This window comes from Microtus oregoni, unplaced genomic scaffold (assembly GCF_018167655.1).
Source record: "Microtus oregoni isolate MIOR12 unplaced genomic scaffold, Mior012 000013F_ref0000133, whole genome shotgun sequence".
Taxonomy (NCBI): Eukaryota; Metazoa; Chordata; class Mammalia; order Rodentia; family Cricetidae; genus Microtus; species Microtus oregoni.
Window position 1 is genome coordinate 28,513,927 of NW_024543072.1, and position 22,854 is coordinate 28,536,780.

General features: G+C 39.9%; 1 protein-coding gene across 6 annotated transcripts in view; it reads left to right on the forward strand.

Moving 5' to 3' along the window:
- Positions 1–22,854, forward strand: part of Cfap20dc (CFAP20 domain containing) — a 220,436-nt gene that overhangs the window by 3,569 nt on the left and 194,013 nt on the right. For 3 of the 6 annotated variants that reach the window (XM_041662655.1, XM_041662659.1, XM_041662656.1), the window contains exons 2-4: positions 1,364–1,453; positions 3,566–3,659; positions 12,439–12,511. In XM_041662655.1, coding sequence (XP_041518589.1) covers positions 1,364–1,453; positions 3,566–3,659; positions 12,439–12,511 — 257 coding nt within the window. Of the gene's footprint in view, positions 1–1,363; positions 1,454–3,565; positions 3,660–12,438; positions 12,512–22,854 lie in introns of those variants that run through there. The other 3 variants (XM_041662657.1, XM_041662658.1, XM_041662660.1) reach the window with 3 other exon arrangements.

Here is a 22,854-nt window from a genome sequence, read left to right on the forward strand (position 1 = left end):
GGGTAAGGGGAAAAAAAACCTGGTCCTCACTCGACCTAAAAATCATAAGACACCCCTCTGTTCCCAGGAGAGGTAAATTGCTTCACCATTCAAGAGGAGGGTCTCTCCTTGTCCCAGTCCCTTCTCCTTTAGATCTGACACCATGGTTGGACTCTGACCTGGTGCCCTCCACCTAATAGCTGCCTGCCTTTATAAAAGGAAGGGGGATATGTCAGGAGCCGTTTTTCCCCCCAAAATTATTACAGGAACCATCGCCCTGGGGAGTCTGCAGTGAACCCCACACCCCCAATTGTATTGAGAACCGTTCTATTGACAGAGCCTACCCCACACCCAATTAGCTGTTAATAGAGAGCTATCTGTTAGCAAAACCCGCCCCACATTCCAAACTATCTAGAGAACTAGGTGTGTCAACTTGTGACTTCCTGGCCTTCGTGACCTGACTGAATGTAACCTCCTGGCCTACATGACCAATGTGAATTACATGGCAAAAGTCCAGGCCCCTGTGCCCCCCCGCCCCCCAAATTCCTTATCCTATATAAGCTGTAACCCTGTCTCTAATAAACGGAGGCTCTGACAAACCTAGCATGGCCTCCTTCCTCTCTCTCAGCCCATATCTTACAGGACCCTGGAATAACTGATCAGCCAGGCGGGTTACACCCCTAGACTGAGTGACCCGCCGAGGCGGTTTACAGGTAACAATATTTCTATAGAAAAATATTCTTTTTATTCTTCCTATGTGTCTCCAAATTTATCGTAGAGATGTTCATAAAGAACCCCTTTCCACATATACCCTAGTCCTTCTTGGGTCTTTTCTGAACGAGTCTAAGCTGCTTTTCCCCTTTATTCAATAATCTTCAGTGGCACTATTAAGCCCTTGCTGCATGCTAAGCCTGTATGATCCAACAACTCATTTGACAGATGGATAAATCAAGACATTAAGTAACTCCCCAAATTCTGAAAAAATTTTTTTTTAAAAAGGTATTGGAGCCCCAATCAGTATGACTGCTAAGTTTGTAATCACACATGATGGTGAGATTTTGGCTTAGTTTACAGATCAAATTTAAGCCCTTTAGCCTGGTCTTTTCAGAATGCTTGCAGAACTGACCTGTCCCTGTCAAGTCGGCACAATTATATTTACCATCTTTTTAAAAGTGAGTTCCTTAGTAACAGGGTGACCCAAATCACAATGGTTGTGGCTTATAGGCAGCCAGGGTATACAATAGGTACAGTAAGAGGGGTAATGTTTTCCCAGATTCGTTTAACTGACAGATGGCTGGAATACTGGTTTTAGATTCTGTGGTAGAAACGATTACTCCCATAGTGTTGTATTTCACTCTGAATTTCTTTCCTTTTTGTTTTCTAGGGAGGTGCATTTGTTGAAATCTTTAGCGCCCAGGGGAAAAATCCTGGAGCAAAATGGAAGATCTTAGGCAGTCCATCTGTGATTTGGAAAGTAAGTGTTAGACGTTAAGTGTCAAATCCTGGGAAGGTTATAGAAAAAGGGGGCCCGATCAGACTTCAGAACTGATATTTTGTTCCTTCACCCTCAAAGGCTTTCTGTTGTTGGCTTCAGCCCGTCCACCCCCGCCAGACACCTTAGCTGGTTAAGACTGCCAGGTGGTGTATAACTGCTGTGTGTTCCCTGAGTCCTGCCTTATTGTTGTTGGTGACTGATATCAGAGAACATCTCTCTAAGCCCTGGGCCACTGAGTTTCTTGAGTTCATCATCTTTAAGGACATCTTTCCAGGCTGTTCCAGCCTTACCATCACTCTCAGACCCTTGCCCTCATCACCACAAACTGCAGGACCTCTGAAATTACCAAGTGAGAAACAGCAGTCTTCCCCTGACCTCAGTCTTCGATGCTTGAGGTCACTTGCTCAGTTCCTCCCACTGTGTTTGTTCTTCGGACTGGTTGGGATCTTCAGGCCACAGACACTTCTTGTTCCCTGTTATGTTATTTTATTTTCTTTCTCTGAGGTCTCATCTCTTTCTCTTCAGTGCAGAAGCTGAAACATCTTTTCAATCACTGTCCAGTAAGGACCTCGAATGCGTTTGCTCTTTAGCCTATGGTGATGCTTGTCCAGCCAGCCCTTGTTGGACCCCTAGTCTTTCCTTGGCTTGTACCTGGGCTCCTCAGTACTTTTGGAGAAAATACCTAAAGTTTTCAGATCGATAACACTATAAACCCAACCCCAATAGTCCAGAAAATTATCTGTTCTTGTTAGTACCCAAAATGATCCTTTCTTGTTATCAGTTTCCAACCACCAAACTGCCTACGCTCATCCTCACCTAGGGCATGCCCTCCTCACTCACGAAAAGCTGACATCCCAACTTTCCAGGGAAACCAGGAGCCATCAGGCAGAAGCCAGTTCCAGTAGCTGCCACCATACCTAAAAAACCTGTCTCCATCGTTATCTTTTTTCTCTCCTGTAGAAGCAAGAGATGAATGCCTTCAGGAGAAGAATAAGAATACCTGTAAATGAAGCTCAAAACTACTATTGAGTGCTTAATATTTGTTTAGCATAACATTAGACACACTACATAGTGTTATATAATGTGAATAACTTGGTGAGAGAGAGAGCTACATGCCCCTCTGATAGGTTAGAACATTAAGGTGTGGAAAGACAAGGACCCATAAGTGCTTTGTGACTGTGTTGAAGGGTTGGGTAGGCCTGACATGTATATATAAATAAAATAAATAATATACTTGGCACTTGTATGTTCATCCCAAATACATAGGGGATGGTATTACCATGCACATTACATGGAATTACTTATTACAAAGTCTTATTTATTAAAAATGGAGTTGTTTTAATTTTATGTTTTCATATGTGTCATCTGTGTGAGCATATACGGCATTGGGGGCTCCCATGAATGCAAGAGGACAGCCTCTGGTGCCCTGGGGTGGAGCCAAAGATGGTTGTGGGCTGTTCAGCATGGGTGCTAGGAACTGAACTTGAATCTTCTAGAAGAGCTATCAGTGCTCTTAACTGCTTAGCCATCTCTCCAGGCCCTGAACTTACTAGGTAACCGTAATTGTTACATTTAATTCCTATTGATTTTAAATATATAGAGAATTTTTAAAGTCATAGCAGATATGAAATAATACACAATTAATTCCATTGGAGCTGTGGCCTGAAAGCAAAGACCTTCTACGAATTCAGCAGAAGTTAGATGCTTTCTTCTGCTGTGCAGGGAGCGGTGATCAGCCGTGCACTTAGATGGGGATGCATACAGGCAGCAAGAAGCAACTATACCCGCAACAAGTTAGCAGCTTTGGAATTCCTGAAGTTAGAGAACTTTTTGTTTTGTTTTGTTTTGTTTTCATTTGGAGGAAACCTGTTTTCATATAATAAGAAACTAGCCTCGTGGCTAGTGTGGTTTTGTTTTCCATTCCCAGCAAGTGTCGGGATAAAAGCATCATTAGGGTTTGGATCTGCTTTTAAGTCTTTTGAAAAAAAGAAAAAGAAAAAAAAAATTTTCCCGGAAATTTGCAGTTCCAGTGTTATAAAAGAAAACAAATAAGATATGCTTCAATTACTGCTGTTTTCATTTTGTCCACAGGAGTTTGATAAAGAAGTTAAAAGTTTTGTGTTTATCCTAGAAGGCAGCAGCCAAACCAACAGGATTCAGTTACCGAAGGAGAATAAACAAATCCGTGAGTAAGACTTGTGATACTGGATTTCAGTGTTTGGGAGAATTGTGTCTTATATCTGAGAAGCAAACATCTTAGTAGGACTTCTGTGGCTTCTACTAGTGTGAAATCATCTGATATTTTTAATATAGAAATCTAAAGTGCCATGCACTTTAGAAGAATATCCTCCCTCTCTATCCTCTTTAAATTTAGAACTATTTTAAGTCCTAGAAGATTATTTTTGTAACCACTTATTTTAACAGTATTTGTTGAGCCCTAACACTGTATGATGGATTTTGCACAGTGCTTCTTTACAGAGAAGTAAAAAACATTGGGTTTTTATTAGAAAGTCAGGTGGCTAAGGCAAATTTTGACACGAACTTAAGAATTATAAGTTACAAGAGCTTCATTTTTTAAACAACAAAAATTGTAAAAAAAAATTACACAAGACATTATTATTAGTAACAATAATTGATAAACATTTAGGAACATTAATATCTGATAAATAGAGACATACTATTTAGCAGACAGCTACAGAATTGTTTCCAATGTGAAAATTAGCAATATTTTAAAGCAGACAGGACCTTAGAAGGTGACTTAAGGATGTGGTCAGGAAGAGCAGTTGTTGACTGAGATGAGGTTAGAATTTAAGGCTCTGTCTCCAGATTAAGCTTTCAATAAAGTGATTAATTTGGGCAATGTATAAATGTAATCAGGTTTTCCACTGACTATGTTTTATGGTTAAATACTAGATTTCTGATATTTTGTAAAAATAAATAGGCAGTTCCTTTCTCTACTTGTAATTTTCTTTGTCTTCATTCACTAAAAATATTTATGGGTGGTTTGCAGATAAAGCTAAGAGATAGAGCATTACCTGGCAGGCTTACAGGGCTGGGTTTAATTCCTAGCAACATAAATGAAACGTATTAAAAAGAACGTGTATTGAGTACCTTCCGTGTGCCAGGCACTGTGGAAAGACCTGCTATTGGTACCTGATTTCTAATTTTAATTTCCCTTGTAAACTGTACAGATTCTAGACTTTATGTACCATTTCAAGCACTATGTAACATTTTAAATTTTAAGATATCAGTCAGACCATGAAAATTAGGGATGGAAGATGAGTTAATGTAAAGTGTTTTGTCAGTGTTTCTTTATAAACTAAGAAATCTACCTTGAAAGAGAATTGATAATTATTATTAATTTTTTTTTTTTTTTTTTTTTTTTGGTTTTTCGAGACGGGGTTTCTCTGTGGTTTTGGAGCCTGTCCTAGAACTAGCTCTTGTAGACCAGGCTAGTCTCGAACTCACAGAGATCCACCAGCCTCTGCCTCCTGAGTGCTGGGATTAAAGGCGTGCGCCACCACCGCCTGGCCATTATTATTAATTTTTAAAGTTAGTTTGCTGCGACAGGGAAGTATGGCTCCCTCATAGTTCCTAGTTAGGCATGTAACTGATAGCAGGATGTTTTCCTGTTTTTGTTTTTCATTTTCATATACATTTGTATTTGTAAGTAAAGTGAACTAAAATAAGTCAGGGAAGCATATCTGAAATTGTAGTTTTTTCTTCTGTTCGTTTGGTTTAGGATATTGACTTTGTGAAACAGATACATTTTAGGGATGTGGCTGTTAAAAGCTGGCCAGTCGTTTTTGCCCTTATTGTTTGGCTTGTAACGACAATCTGGCTGCCTTTTAGTGCCCTCTGCGTCTATGCCCATGTCATGATGTTGATGAAATCAGTCGGTCTGGCAGCCTTCTCCTTTGCCTCTGAGAAAGATCCCTCCTTCACCAGAGTGACTAACTACAAACTCCCCTTCCCCCCTTCTCTACTTTTATATTCAGAGTTTTTGGTTTTTTTTCTTAATTTCCTCAGAAACTGGGTTTAATGTGTTATAATTACCTCTTTAAATGTAACAATGATGACTTTTAATTAGAAAAAAACAGAAGAATCTTGTAATGTGTTTCTTACACAATGCCCTGCAATTAAAAATTAATCTGGCTTTCCCTTAGCATGGGCAAGAGTGTAACAAATGAAACAGTTTGTGTGGTCTCCCTGGCACTAATGCCTTTCAGATGAGCTCTTTGGATGTTTTGATAACGAAGTATGTACTTATTTCTACTTGTTTAAGATGACCTTCTGTGTGAGCTTGGTATGGTTAAACTGAAATTAAAAAGCATGTCTTGAATAGGGAAGAAGTGGCTTTCAATTAACATCTAAATTAAGTTCAATTATCATTATGTATTCCTATTTTAAGAGTTAATATATACTTTATGCAAACTTGACATTCGATAGTTCATTTTTATTTCTGACTATATTAGATACTTACGAAGAAAGTTTTCTCATGAAATTATCTATGTTTGGCTGCTCCTAAATAATAATCTTTCTGAATTAAATTGTACTCAATGAGTCCTAAATGAATACATCGGTTGTGTTTTTAATTTGTTATTACATATATTTATTTATTATTGTTGAGTGCATGCATGCACCATAGTGTGCATGGGGGTCAGAAGACAACATGTGGGTTCTGGAAATGAACTCAGGACAACTTGGCAAGCAAATGTACTTACCTGCTGAGCCGTGCCCATAGCCCTGTGGTTTTTTGTTGTTGTTTCTTTATAACCTAATATAAGAAATCGACCTTGAAGGAGAATAATTATTGTTAAAATATTTTTTAATTAATTTGCTGCCAGAAGTAAATTTCCTCATAACTAATAGGTTTTCTATAACATGATAATAGGTTTCTCCACTTGCTCAGTAAGCCAGATCAAGCGAATTGAAAAAAGTAAAAGAACAGATTTATTTGGGTAAAGCAGCTCCTGGTTGAGCCCTCCAGCCCCAGAGATTGGGCCGGAGAAGTCACACGCTCAAACTATAGCATGGAGCTAATATACTCTGTATGTAAGGGGTGATGATATGTTCACCACACACTGGGTTTATGCCCAGGTGTGGTCAAAACCAGACTGCTTTAGTGTGGGGTCTTGGGCTACTGCCAACTTCAGGAGAGGAGTTGCCACAACTGCCAATAATGTGGAACTGAACTTTTTGGTCTTTTCTTTGTTGGAGGTTCTCTGAGAGGTTGGGGTTTGGAGAGAGAGGAGTGGGGCTTTCTGGATCAAGCAGGAGTGAACAATAACTTCTTTATAGTTCCCAAATGGTACATAAAGCCTGGAATCTGTACAGTTTACAAAGGAAATTAAAATTAGAAATCACGTCTTCCCACAGTTGAGTGCATAGAAGGCACTCAGTATACACTATTTTTAGCATATTTTATTTATGTTGCTAGGAATTGAACCCAGGCCTGTGAGCCTGCTCGGTAACTAACAGCAGCGTCTAGTGCTGGAGCATGTGTGTTTCTCCAGGGTGTCAGTCATCTTTGTAACCCCTAACTCAGGGATGACATTCAGTTGATGCTCAGATAATTCTAGTAAATTTGTCACAAGAGGAACTTTGACAATTCTGTTTCTAATCTCTAATTGTAACCATCTGCCCTTGGTAATGACACTTTAGTGTGTCATTCACCAGTTAGATAAATGCCTGGCACCCTTCAGCTTGGACGGTGTTGTATGGAGTTGCCCGTGTGGGAAGCGTCACTGTCATCCATAAATACCCAGCAGGGACTTTCTGTTCCAGAGTCACTTGGAAAGCCACTGGTTTCCCTGCTGCATCCTCTGAATCAAAGAGTGTGTGTCCGGCCATCGGCATCCTCAAAGCCCGAGTTCAGCTGCAGTAAAAGATGAGGATGGCTTCTTGTGGTTCCCCCAGGTCTCCTCATTGCTGCTTGCTATTCTTTTTAAATGATGTCTTGCTCTGGTTAAAATCCCTAAGTGTCTTTGATCTCATCATTCTTTCTTGAGTTTTTTTTTTTTTTTTTTTAGTGATTTTATTGAGCTATACATTTTTTTCTTCTCCCCTTCCCTTCAACTCTCTCCCATGGTCCCCATGCTCCCAATTTACTCAGGAGATCTTGTCTTTTTCTACCTCCCATGTAGATTAGATCCATGTATGTCTCTCTTAGGGTCTCATTGTTGTCTAGATTCTCTGGAATTGTGATTTGTGGACTGGTTTTCTTTGCTTCATGTCTAAAAGCCACTTATGAGTGAGTACATGTGATGTGAGACTTTCTGGGTCTGGGTTGCCTCATTCAATATGTTTCTAGATCCATCCATTTACCTGAAAAATCTCAAGATGTCATTATTTTTTCTGCTGTGTAGTGCTCCATTGTGTAAATGTATCATATTTTCCTTATCCATTCTTTAGTCGAGGGCATTTAGGTTGTTTCCAGGTTCTGACTATGACAAAAAATGCTGCTATGAACATAGTTGAGCACATGTCCTTGTGGTACGATTGAACATCTTTTGAGTATATATCCAAAAGTGGTATTACTGGGTATTGAGGTAGATTGTTTCCTAATTTTCTGAGAAATCACCTTACTGATATCCAAAGGAGTTGTACCAGCTTGCACACCCACCAGCAATGCAGAAGTGTTCCCTTTACCCCACATCCTCTCTAACATATGTTGTCATCTGTGTTTTTGATCTTGGCCATTCTTTCTATTAAAGTGTTCTTATCAGAGTGAGTAAGTCTTTTGTCTTCCTGTACTAATGGGTTCCTCAGCTCTCATCTTCACCTCTGGGAGCATCCGAGAGAACCAGTGCCTGTTTGATACACTTCTTTCACTAACCTCTTTGGAGATCTCAAACCTCCCTTCTTCATCCTACTGCATATCAGGTTGTTGTCAGATACTTTTTGTTTTTCCTCTTCTACTGCCACCCGAATGCTGCAGGGACCCTGGTCTTTATGTTTAGCCCCACAGCTACATGTTCTCCCTGGTTATCAGCTTCTGGATCATGGATTTTTAATGCCATTTCTATCTTCAGTCTTGCACATCAAATGTTTACTAGTCTTTTTTCCTGGACCACCTAAGTGTAGTATATGTAAAGACAGCTCCTAGCTAAGGCTGCTTGGGATCCCCAACCCCTCGCCTTTAATGAGACTCAAATTCTTCATTAAAATCAACTCTGTTTTCCTTTATTCTGAGTCCATTAAGAAGACATCAGTGGTACTGGGAAAATGATGGGAAGTTTGCCCCCTTCTTACCCTTCAGTACTGCTCACCCCACTCTCTCGGGCAGGAGTTACTGCAGTTACTTTGTGTAGGGCCTCCTACACAAAGTTGTTGTCTGTTGTCAAATTAGCAGCCAGAGTTGGAGTCTTCAGTGACAAGTGAAGCGTGTTATCTTCTGAAGAAATGTCCTGTTTCTTAAAGTGAAAATAATTTCTCTCTGGGAATATAACTGTCTGGTTCCCTGTTAACTCTCTGGCTGTCTCTCTTGTTACCTTCCTCGGGCCTGTGTTCCACCCATTCAATCATTGATGATTTGAAACCCAGCATGCTCTCCTCTTCTCTAGCCTTTGCTAAGATGCCCCTTTGAATGAGGCCCACCTGGCTTGTACTTAAGTTACACTGGTGCTTCATGTTGTTCCCATTTTTTAGCTCCTTGACTTGTATCCTCCCCTGCTCCTATACTGTGAACAGCACTGAATATGTGTGTAATTGTTTATCATTTTACTGTTTTTCCAACCATTCCAGAAAGGCGATTTCACTGATAGAAACTCTTCCTTTTGTCCTGTTCACCCGATGTACAATCAACTTAATCTGCCTTGAACAAGTGCATGAATGAGCGGCTTCCCACTGATTTTAGATTGGCCCCTGTCTTTCACATGGCCTTCAAGGCTCCATATCACTGTGTTTCCAGTCTATTCTTCTCCCTCTTCAGTGTCTTATACCAACTGGCTGAGCATTTTAAGGTTCATTTCTGCTGTTATGCCCTTCCCCATGGACATCCTTTATCCATTATAAGACAGAGTAATCCACCTATAGTCTGTTCCTCTCTCCTATACCTCTACCGCTCTCCCAGTGGAACCCTGCTTATCCCCTGAGCTCACCTCCTGCATTATTTCTTCAGGACTGCCTTTACTGATCATCTCCTGTCCCTCAAGCACCTGTTGTTAAATACTCTCATAGAACTTTGACCTTCTCTTTTGTAAGACCATATTGCGCATTCCAAGAGAGCATAGAGTATGATGGTCTTTCTTAAAAACAAACAAACAAACAAAGAACCTTCAAGTCTTGTTCACAGAATGGATCAATAATCTTTGTTAAATAATAAGGCTAATTCATCAAAATAATTCTTGGAGGTACAGACAGAAATTATTAGCCCAGTTTTCAGTGTGAAAAAGAAATTAAGGATATGTTAAGGCTGTGAGTGAAGTCTTGGAGTAAGTTCATTCTGAGCTTTCTGTGCAGTGAGGAGAAATGAAAATGATTGTTTATGGCCTCATCCCACTCCCTGGATGACAAAATCTAGATAAAATGTCCATGAGGTATGCAGTCTGTCCTTTGCTCTAACGAAACAACTCAAAAACCACTGGTTAAAACTAATGGTATTTTACAAGTTGAGTATATTTTTAAATATTTAAAGGAAAAAGAAATTGGGGCTTTGCTCCCTTAACAAGAAATTTCTGTATATTTAAGTACTTGATGGCCATTTTTTAAACTAATGAGGCCTATATTCAGTATTACTCAGAGTGACTTCAAGTACAGTGCAGATAAGAAGAGTCAGTGTAAGTTCCCTAGACCAGGGAAACATACTGCAGTGGAGCTTATCCAGTGTTGCTGCCCTACAGAATCAGCTTGTGACATGCTATAAAGCACTCTTAGCTTGCCCAGGTCCTCACCCGTTTTGGAAAGTAGGGCCTCGGTGTGTGAGACTGTTAAATGTCAGAGTTCTTTTTGGTTTTGGTTTGTTTGAGGAAAGAGATCGTTCATTTCTAAAAATGATCTTTTACATGCACCTCTTTGTGCTTGAAGGAAATAATTCTGATTCAGTGATAGTTGCAGCATAGATCAGGGGCCTTTTAAAGGACGGGTTTCTCTTTATCTGGTGTTCTCCAGTCGCTATTTACAGCTGAGGGCACTGTGGACCAACAGTGCGAGAGACGAGAGGCTGCCTGCTGGTGGCTTATCTGAGGTGGCCTCATTTCACTTTGCTTTTGTGGGTCAGAACTCTGGTTGCCATACTGGATCTCTGTAACTGTGGTGGAACACATTCCTAGAGAATTTTCTAGGGTAGAGCCTTTCCTCTCCCATTCCTGTTTTGCTTAATTTAGATTTCTTCCTGAACAGATTTATAAGCTTGATAATTTGAAGGAGATTATCTTTGTATATTTGATGAAAACATTCGTAAGCATTACTAAAAATATTTAGCCAAATATGTTTATTTATAGAAAAGTTTGGTATAAAACATAGAAATGACTTATAGTTCTCAGGAATGTTATAAAACTGCTTACTATAAAAATCACAAAACAGAAAGTCAAAAAAGAGGGGATTAAAACATTTAAATTTATTAAGTTTATTACTAGAATAAATAAAACATATCATCACCTCAAATCAGTTGCTTTTCTTGGAGTCTATGTCTGTGTATATGGGTGTGTGTGTGTGTGTGTGTGTTTGTGTGTGTGTGTATACTGGGAATTGAGCCCAGCATTCTGCACTCTAGGGAACTAGGGAAGCATTCTAGCCGTAGCTTAGGTGTGCTCTGAACTTGAGAATAAACCTTGAACTCCTGATCTTCCTGTCCACTTTCTAAGTGCAGGATTGTAGGGAACCACCATCAGCTCTGACTCTTTCTTAAGGTCTTTTTTCTGTTTGTTTGTACTTTTGGATTTATAGGAGAAGGTCATAGACAAAGTTATGACATCTTTATTTCATACACTATGCAGAAAAATGTTCCTAACATGCATATTTTTGGAGGTGTGACCATTGTGAGTTTTTGTTGCTGTTTTTTTTTTTTTTTTTATTTCATCAAGGATTGAACCCAAAATCTCCTATATATGCCTTGCCTGGACTGTTCTACAATGCACCCATCCCAATACCCCAGGAGGGGGGATACTACTAACACATCTGTTAAAGGCATCATAAATTGAGAGGTCAAAGTTCAAAACTTTAGAGGAAATGTTAAGCGACTGGATGTGGAGAAGCAGGTTGTTTAAGCAGGTACAGAGTACAGCGGTCAAAAGTGCCATGTGGTTTGGTTCTCCTCAGTATTTTATCCATATGAAACCAGTGATAGGGAATAAAAGCTATCATTTCTTAGTGAGAATTAATTAAGAGCATACTAACGAAGGGATTGTAAATGGAATTACGTTCCTCCAGCCTGCTAAGTGTGGACACTGTGAAGATTGCATGCCCAAGCTCTGCTTCAATGAGCCTTCAGTGAAATTTGTCATAATTAGAGTTGCTTTTCTTGAGCTGATCTTCTTTACTGAATTGTTTAGTAAGACTGTAAAACCTGTCAGAGAATAAGGATAATTGCCACATGTGTTTATGAGCACCCTGATAGGAATGCATAGTTTCTCTCTCTCTCTCTCTCTCTCTCTCTCTCTCTCTCTCTGTGTGTGTGTGTGTGTGTGTGTGTGTGTGTGTGTGTAATGCAGTTCCATGCTCACAGTCTCTTCTGGCATAACCACACATAACCAAAGAGTGAATAAGATCCTTTTTCTGATTTTCATGACGATTTCACCAGTGCCCCAGACGAGCTTTAAAATGCAGCCTTGGCTGCCGTTTGATCCCGCTGTCATCAGTGTCTCCACATCTATAATCAGGTTATACATCATGGATAGCGCTGCCCTGTGTCCTTCTGCTCCTTGAGTGCTGGGCTGCGGGTTGCAGGGGCGCTGACTGTTTGTTTGTGTGCACATATAAGGGGCCTGAACGTTTCATCTTATGTTTTTTCTCTCTTGTTCTAGTTGGACTGATCCAGAGGTTTCTTGTACTTCAGATTTACATACCCCTGGGACAGGACTTCTCCACTGAATTACTGTAAGATATATAGAACTTCTTCTGAATGTTTTATGTGTGTTGGACATTTGATCAATTGCAGCAGTGCTAACAGTCATTAATTGCAAGTGGCAAATTTTTCTTTTGCATTAAACAGTAGTGACTTATCAGGTTGACTTGAAGTAATTAAAATAACTAGTATTTCTTGGATATTGCTGCACTCTGGAATTTCCTGGGAGAAAGAAAATAGGTTTCATCTGTTTCAGAAGGTGCTGTAGATTATGATTTTACATTTTTCCTGTTTCTTTTCAGAACTACGTTGGTTTAAAATTGACTAAAAGACATATTAACACTATCTACTGTAGTTTTGATATATTGGTTCCTTTTGTGTATGTAAAGATAGCGTACAGTATGTTTATTTTCAGTGGCCTTACCTGATTGTTTAGCAAAAGTTAAATTACTTTTATTCAGTAACATTTACAGTGTTATGTGAAATACTACTAGTAATAAAAATAGCATTTAATTTGTTATTTCATACAAAATTGGGTATTTTCTAAGATTTCACTTCTAAATTTCTGTATTGTAACTAAGCCATTGCATGGTTATTTTTGTTTGGTTTGGTTTTTAATTCAAAGCTGCACGTGGTTCAGGCTGAGGTACTGGTCTTCAATCCTGGACAAATGTGACTTGGTGGTAAAGACAGATGTGTTCCAGCTTTGTCAGCGTTCATTGCGATCTAAAGGAGAGAGAGCACATTCTTAGTAAATGGGACTTGTTAATTTTTCTCTGCGTAAGCTGGGAAATTAGTGATTTTTTTAGGTTGTCAATGAGTCTGAATTTTAGCTTAGAAGGTTACAGCCTTGTTTTCTCAGATGAAACATAGATGGAACGCCATGCACTTTTGTTTGATTCAGCCGTAAGCCCCTGTGAACTTGTAAGATCTTCTTTTATCATCTTCCATCTTTAAAACAGTTCTTAGAGAGAGAGCACCAAAGCATCATTTGATGCTCTTATGGACCACTTCCAAGTGTCTGCAGGAAAAAGCATTTTCAAAACTCCAAAGGCATTCTGAACGTACAGAAAGTGCTGGTGAAAGCTTCATTTTCAGCACAGGAGAATATGAGATCTGAATTGAAAGAAGGCAAATTGCATTTTAAACTTTAAAGCTCTTCACATAGAAATCCAATTTTCCTCCCCCTTTTACCTGGATCTTGCCATGACCCACACTTTGAGCTTCTTCAAAGCAGCAGTAAAGGTGTTCTTAGTTAGCCTTAGGCTTGGGGCTGTGAGACCCTCTTTTTTCTTTACAAAATTAAGCTTTATTTGTGCCCAAACACTTGAGCATATCACTCTAGCCTAGGCAATATACTGTCTTTTTTTAAAATTTATTTATTTATTAAAGATTTCTGCCTCCTCCCCGCCACCACCTCCCATTTCCCTCTCCCTCCCCCAATCAAGTCCCCCTCCCTCGTCAGCCCAAAGAGCAATCAATATTCCCTGCCCTGTAGGAAGTCCAAGGACCACCCACCTCCATCCAGGTCTAGTAAGGTGAGCATCCAAACTGCCTAGGCTCCCACAAAGCCAGTGCGTGCAGTAGGATCAAAAACCCATTGCCATTGTTCTTGAGTTCTCAATAGTCCTCATTGTCCGCTATGTTCAGCGAGTCCGGTTTTATCCCATGATTTTTCAGACCCAGGCCAGCTGGCCTTGGTGAGTTCCCAATAGAACATCCCCATTGTCTCAGTGTGTGGGTGCACCCCTCGCAGTCCTGAGTTCCCTGCTCGTGCTCTCTCTCCATCTGCTCCTGATTTGGACCTTGAGATTTCAGTCCAGTGCTCCAATGTGGGTCTCTGTCTCTGTCTCCTTTCATCGCCTGATGAAGGTTAATATTCAGGAGGGTGCCTATATGTTTTTCTTTGGGTTCACCTTCTTATTTAGCTTCTCTAGTATCATGAATTATAGGCTCAATGTCCTTTATGGCTAGAAACCAAATATGAGTGAGTACATCTCATGTTCCTCTTTTTGGGTCTGGCTTACCTCACTCAGGATAGTGTTTTCTATTTCAGTCCATTTGTATGCATAATTCAAGAAGTCATTGTTTTTTACTGCTGAGTAGTACTCTAATATTTATATATTCCATGCTTTCTTCATCCATTCTTCCATTGAAGGGCATCTCGGTTGTTTCCAGGTTCTGGCTATTACAAATAATACTGCTATGAACATAGTTGAACAAATGCTATTGTCATGATAGGGCATCTTGTGGGTATATTCCCAAGAGTGGTATTGCTGGGTCCAGGGGTAGGTTGATCCCGAATTTCCTGAGAAACCGCCACACTGATTTCCAAAGTGGTTGCATGAGTTTGCATTCCCACTAGCAATGGATGAGTGTACCCCTTTCTCCACAACCTCTCCAGCAAAGGCTATCATTGGTGTTTTTTATTTTAGTCGTTCTGACAGGTGTAAGATGGTATTTTAAAGTTGTCTTGATTTGCATTTCCCTGATCAACAAGGAGCATGCTCTTAAGTGTCTTTTGGCCTTTTGAACTTCTTCCATTGAGTATTCTCTGTTCAGCTCAGTGCCCCATTTTATAATTGGGTCTTTAGCCTTTTACAGTCTAATTTCTTGAGTTCTTTATATATTTTGGAGATCAGACCTTTGTCAGTTGCGGGGTTGGTGAAGATCTTCTCCCAGTCAGTGGGTTGCCTTTGTGTCTTAGTGACAGTGTCCTTTGCTTTACAGAAGCTTCTCAGTCTCAGGAGGTCCCATTTATTCAATGAGGCCATTAATGTCTGTGCTGCTGGGGTTATACGTAGGAAGTGGTCTCCTGTGCCCATGTGCTGTAGAGTACTTTCCACTTTCTCTTCTATCAGGTTCAGTGTGTTCAGGCTGATATTGAGGTCTTTAATCCATTTGGACTTGAGTTTTGTGCATGGTGATAGATATGGATCTATTTTCATTCTTCTACAGGTTGACATCCAGTTTTGCCAGCACAATTTGTTGAAGATGCTTTCTTTTTTCCATTGTATACTTTTAGCTCCTTTATCGAAAATGAGGTGTTCATAGGTTTGTGGGTTAAAGTCAGGGTCTTATATTCGATTCCATTGGTCGACTTCTCTGTTTTTATGCCAATACCAAGCTGTTTTCAATACCGTAGCTGTGTAATAGAGTTTGAAGTCAGGGATGGTATTGCCTCCAGACAATCCTTTGTTGTATAAGATTGTTTTGGCTCTCCTGGTTTTTTTGTTTTTCCATATAAAGTTGATTATTGTCTTCTCCAGATCTGTGAAGAATTTTGATGGGATTTTGATGGGGATTGCATTGAATCTATAGATTGCTTTTGGTAGAATTGCCATTTTGACTATGTTGATCCTCCCAATCCAAGAGCAAGGGAGATTCTTCTATTTCCTGGTGTCCTCTTCAATTAATATACTGTCTTAATCAATTTAATGACAGGTAAAGCTTTGATTATTAAGAAGCCAAGAGGTATCCTTAACCTGCTCCTAGCAGGAGACAAGCCTATACCTAAGTAAACCCAACTGTTCTTTGCTCTGTATTGCTCGTGCTCTTGGCCCGTTTAGTTATGGGAAACATTTTTGAAAGGTCTTGGCATTAATGATTAGATTGTGAATGTGGTTCACTGTAATCATTGATTCCCATGTTCTCATATCTACATGGAATATGAGTTGATTTTCTAAATGATTTTGGTTTTATAATGCTAGAAAAATAAATTCTTCTGGACAAAGGTAAAAATTATTAAATAACACGGATGAGACACGCTCTGTCAGTTTATCTTATATGAACTGAATCTGTTACTGATAGTCCAGGTAGTTCTGTTTCCTGCAGAAAGGACAGAGACCATGTTTTCAGCAGAAGGAAGATGGAGTGATAGGTATGGATTTCACTCTAATACATTTTCCCTGCATTAAAAGACAAGCCTTTCTTTAGTACCCTTCGTGTTGTACTGTTCCTAGCAGTGTAGCCCTAGGCGATTTTAAATAATACATTTCTCTAGCAAGCCTGGAAGGTCACCTAACAGAGCCATATCTGGCTTCTCAATATCTCTATTGTCAGAGTAGGGAAAGGCATTTTGTTCTCAAAGGTTTTTGCTGTACATCAAGAGGTTTTCATGAGTGGAGTCTTGCCAGCTAGTTTAGAAGTTTTGCAGTCATTTCCTCGGCCTCCTCTCATGCCTTTTATGCTTCCTAGATGATTTATCATGCCCAGGAACAGGTTATACAAAGTAGGTTGGGGATGTTTTAGAACCAGCAGCTGCACAGCTTGAGGATCTAGTATTGCTGCCCCTTGGGCCTTTGAAATACCTTGAATTTGTGACTACTATTTTTTCTACTTCAAAACACCATCACTGATGTCCTGTCTGTCCTTGCTTTTCTCTGGACTTCCCTGCTTCTTCACTGTCTTAGTTAGGGTTTCTATTCCTATGAAGAGACACCATGACCTCCGCATTTCTTCTAAAGGAAAACATTGAATTTGGGCTGACTAACAGTTTCAGAAGGTTAGTACACTATCTTCATGGTGCGTGCAGGCAGACATGGCGCTCTCTCTTGATCCTTGGGCAACAGGAAGTGACCTGAGGGCCACATTGTACATGCTCAAAGTCCACCTCCACACCTCACCCAACAGCTCTACACCCCCAGTAGTGCCATTCCCAAAGGGGCATTTTCTTTCAAGCAACAACCCTCCCTCAACAGTGTGCACTGCACTTACTGTGAGCTGTCTTAAAGAGCACACTGGAGTTTCCACAGAGGATGTGAGGATAAGCCCCAAAGCCCGTAAGGCTCTGCATGTCACAGTTTGTTCTTTTCTCCCATCACATACTCTGTTCTGATTGGGTTTCCTGTCAGGTACTGATGTCTTTCCATTCTTGTGCCTCTTACCCCTCTTAAAAAGCCAGGCAAAGTCCCTTCTTAGATTCCTGTGCACCATTAGTTTCTGCCGCCAACTCTCTCTAATGGTTTCCTATTCTTGGGAATCTCTTCTTCCAACAGGCTGCTGCTTTGATCCTCCCCTCAAACTGAATGAGATCCTTCTCTTAAGCCCTTGCCTAGCACCTTGCTCGTTTCCTTTATGAAAACCCTAAAAGTGCATAATTACTGCCGAGAGAGAGAGAGAGAGAGAGAGAGAGAGAGAGAGAGAGAGATCTAAGAAGACAAGACCTTGTCTGCTAGACTCGGCATGCTGTTCCAGCTCTTACCACAGGGTAACCTGACACATAACAGGTTCTGAAATGTGGGTGAGTGCTCAAGATGATGGTGGAGTAACGACTGGCAGAGTCTGATCTCTGTCCTCATACATTGTATTCACTCAATTTCCACATGTGCTGTGGTGACACAAGAGCAAGGCCTGTGGGCATGTGAGGTGGGAAGTGGACAGATCTGTGGTGGAACTCTGGGAGACTTGGGGTAACCGTATGACTGACTAGTCTCTCCCCTGGGGTAAGGTACAGCGCAGATGCTCACCACGAAAATTAGCATCAGTAGTAATCCTTTCTACTTATTAAACATGATATATCTAAGAGTTTCATTATCATTCTGGATACTTTATTTCAGCTTAATAAATACAAAGCCTAAGCTGCTTGATAGGTCATAACTATTAGCTGTTTGGTCATTGATTAAGATGACGTCTAAAAGATGTAGGGACTGGCCAGTGTTTATAGTCCTACTAACTCCTGAAGCCAGGATTCAGGTGTTTAGCTCATGGTGAGGGCCTTTGCTCCACATCTCCATCCCATGCCTCCTTATTTGCAGTCCAGATAGTTTTCTGACTGTTCCCATACAGTGAGAGTATATACACACACAGAAAATACTCCATCTGAGTCTTAGCACAAGCTGAAGGTGCGAAGCCTTGTTCATCTCAAGGGGCATCTCACAATAGTATACTCGGAGTTCCAAAAGGAAAAGGCTTTCTTGTTGGGTTGTTTTGTATTTTATGCCTTTGAAACTAGTAAATAATTTGCTTAATTTTTTGTTATTGTTGTTTTAGTATTCTTTTTAAATGAGAGCCAAGAACTTAACCTATTTGTTGATTCTTTACTTTGGTTCTTGTGTAGGCCTCTATTTCTTTTGTACATCAAAGAATTATATTATTCAGAATCTTGTGCTTACAGCTAATGTGGCTACACCATATCACAAGGTTCATATTTTATTGAGCATCTGGGGCAAGTAGAGTTTTCACAGTACTGACACTTAGATTTAGAAGGAAGTAGCAGAATCCTTCTTGATCTTTTCAGTACTGATGCCATCCTACAGTTTTGGTGTTAGACTGTAAGACTCCCCTATTTTTTTTAACAAACATCATTTGATTTACACGTTTTGTTATTATACTTCCAAAGTGTTTCAGTTTAACTGAGCCTCACTGACTTGAGTTTCTAAAACTGACTTGGTTTTCTAAAACTGCTCCTTTTTGTTACTTTCCAAACTGTACGGTGGGGACGCAGTCATAGGTGCTTCAGCTCCTGGAGCAGGCACCTGGTACAAAGGAGGAGCACCCCGAACCTGGGGGATCCAGCTGCATCTTGAAATTGAAATCCATTTTTGCTGTATTTCATGCCACCAATCATACTGAATGATTTTGCTATATTTCATTTTTGAGCAAAATTGCATTGATTTTAGCAGATACTGTTAAGCTGCCTTCGTTATTTTCTCTATCCTGATTCTGTCATTATCTTGATGAGTTCAGAGAGGCATCTTGGACTGTTATGCTGCTGGTGAATTGACATTATTATTCTGTTTTCAGTCAGCTCAGTCAGTGCGTTTCCAACATGTGGGTTGAAAATTCTGGGAAAGCTCATATGGCAGCCAGTGTGCTGCTTGCAGCATTGGGATTCTCAAGCCAAAGGTCTTGAGCGCATTAGTGCTGCCAGGCTTCATACATTGGCCCCTTAGCTGACAAAGGTAAGAAGGAAACATTCTTTTTCTAAAGAGAAATCCCTGAAAGTGTGTGTAGCCCTTACAACTCCAGCACGCTTTGATTCTGCACTGCAACAGTAAGAAGCTGAAATTATACCAGAATAGATTTTAATGGTTTTGACCTGGAATTCAGCCTGGAATTTATGTTTCTTCCAGAGTTGTTCTCTTGTTTTACCCACACCTGTTCCATGGCTTTTGGCATGGCATCTATCTTTCCATTACCATTCGTCTTCAGTAAGTTGTAATGTGAGCTGCTTCCTGTCAGAGTTAATTGCAGACAGTGTTTCTTTGTTTTTTCTAAGAAATGTTAGGGCCATGTAGACTTGGAAGCTTTCTTTTCCATCTCTATATTGAAGAAAATTGAAACATTCTGACAAAGCTGTGCCCTCAGGGTAACTTAGTAAAAGTTCTACTTGTAAGATCTCCCTGCCATCGACTTTGTGCCTGCCATTCCTACCTCAGCCATGTCAGAAACAGCAGATCTTTGAAACCCTGAACCCCGAAAAGCACCCATAGCCTGTAGATGCACGCCTGTTTCTTTCATATACTAGCCATCTTCTTTGGCCTCTTAAAAGCCACCATGATTGAGAGAATCCCTGGTTTTGATAACTTCGGGTCAGAGTGACATTAGTGAGAGCTTTTGAGATTGTGCCCACTTAACGAAACTCAAGTCATTGTGGGAAATGAGCTTTCTTATCTTTTTGGTCATTTTGATGCTTTCCTTTGAAGAACATAATGGTCCCTGTTTCACTCCCAGTTGTAAAAGGAGATGTTATCCAAACGCAAAGTATTATTCAGTGAAATCCGTTTTTCCTTCTGTGAAATCTTTTATGTTACCCAATGAATCCATCTATAAACTACCTGTCTAAAACGGGGAAGAAAATGGCCAGCAGCAGCTCCCTGTAGACAAGTGCTATAGACTAGAGTAACCCACACTCCTGTCTCATTGTCATTTAGAATGCATCTCATGTCTCATCCCACCTTCTATTTTTTCTTTTTAAAATCATCAGTATTTAAATCTCATTATTTTAATTATATCCAATTAAATGTACTTGCATAATCAGTATACTTTGTTACATGCATTAGTAAAGAGAGCACTTTAAGATACTTTGCATACTGACTTTCTCAATGTATTGAATTTGCATACCTTAAAATAGGTTTCATGTAGAAGTTTTAGAAAACACATGTGACAGGTATATAAATCAGATGCCATATGCTCTCCCTGTTAAACATGTTTGTAAAAGGTCTTTCCTCATGTCTTAATTTGGCTTTCTTCTTTAAATTACTTCTGTAGCACCCTTTCTGCAACCTAGATATTTGTTCAAAATGAAAATAAAATACCTGCAAGAGAAAGATATACGTATGTATATATTTGGAAGAATTCTTATTCTATAAAATCATAATAAAAGGGTATACATTTTTTTGGCACTGGGTAGTTAATAATTGCTGTACCAGTCATCAGGGTCTAAGGCAGGGGCCTATATAGCTTTACCCCGAAATAACTACACAGAAACTGTATTCATTTAAACACTGCCTGGCCCATTATATGTATCCTCTTACTGGCTAACTCTCACGTCTTGATTAACCCATTTCTATTAATATGTATCGCCACTTGACTGTGGCTTACCGGCACGAGTCTAACCAGCATCCGTCTTGGACAGGAGAATCATGGCGTCTGCCACACTTCCCTTCTTCCCAGCACTATGATGGGGCACCCATGAACTAGAGAGTCACTGCCATTTATTAATGTGGTTCTGGCGGGTGCTGGATCCTCTGCATGGCAGCCTCACCTGTGCAGTAAGGATAAGATTAATATCTATTTATTGAGTAGGTAATTATGTGGTCAGTATTGATTTATAACTTGCAGATCTCCACAGATGCGAGTACAGTGATATTGGATTCTCAAGTTACTCATGTGGAGCACTTTAAGCTGCCTTTGAACTTTTCATGGCACTAGTCCCTGAAGAGAGACCCAAAGTAGTTATTCCTTAGAAGCTTTCATCATTGTTACCTCCGGCTCTTCAACTAGAAAGAAAGATTAGCAGGGACAAAGAGAGAGTGAACTTTCCTGCTTCAGTGAGGAAACTGTTTGGCAACTCACTGGTAGCCACAGAGCTCGTATTACAGTCTTGGTACCAGCAGAGTCCTTGTGACCAAACCAAGTGTGAGACCACAGATAGGATCTGAGGGGACACAAGAGGAGACCTGATGTCACATGTGATATCAGAGCTTTGTCCTGTGCTACTTTTTGCTTCCCTTTATCTTCCCTCATAGGATAATTTAGGATGACATAGCAAGTAGCAGATCTCCCAAAGTCTCTCTTTATTTTGTCTACTTTCAGGAGAATGATTCTTCAGTGCCATGACACATCACTCCATTTGTGTATTATTTATTTATAAACAGGAGACATGTCTTCACTTACTTGCATTTCAATCTGTCCTACAGTATTGTATATTTATTCTGATAGCTAATTTTAATTGTTCAAATAAAAGGAATTTGAAACTGCTACAAAATAAAGGGTTATTGCATTTATATAGTTTTACTAATAAAATGTATAATATTTTCATTAATGGGACATTCTCATATGTAACTATTATAACATGAAGGGGTTCTTTATTAGCACATAAAGCAATATAGGATTCACTTGGCTCTGATTAAGTAGGCAAGTATGACATACAAAGAAAATTCCTACTATGGGGAAATATAACTTTAGAATTCTTGATTTTAGAAAATTTCCATTAACTGTGAATCTTTGAAAATAAATGTGTGTGTGTGTGTGTGTGTGTGTGTGTGTGTGTGTGTGTGTATGGACATAAGTGTGGATGCCTTGAAGGCCAGGGACATCAGGTCTTCTAGAACTGAAGTTACAGGCAGTTGGGAGCCATTAGACATGAGTGCTTGGAATTGAATTTGGGTCCTCTGCAAGGGCGGTACCCTGTAGTGATCCATCTCTCCAGCCCCTCATAATAGGCATAATGATGTATAGATTGAAATACACTAGAATCTTTAGTTGAATGCATCTTAGGATAGTACTTATGTAAATTTTATGGCATTTATCTCACGATGGCCTTCTTACTTCTATACCTCCAAAACCAGATAGCTGGTTCCAATCAGAACATGGAATAATTGAAGGTCTGAGTATGGTGCATCCTGAGGAGGCTATCGTGAACTGAAGTTTTGGGCCCCGTTTATAAAAGATACTGCTTAGATATTGCAATAGATTGAAGTAGAGTTGGTTGGATTGTGTATTATTCACAGAGACTTTACACAGAGCCTGATCCATAGTGATCACTAGAGGATAGTCTCCTGTAGTTGTCATTTCTGAATCCCTGAACTTCTCTAGTTGTTTTCAGTCTGTTGTGTACTGTGGAGGTGGTGGTGGTGGGGAGAAGAGTGAATTAGAACGTGTTTCAAGATTGATGAGATTATAATATTCACACTTGGTGTTAAATTCACAT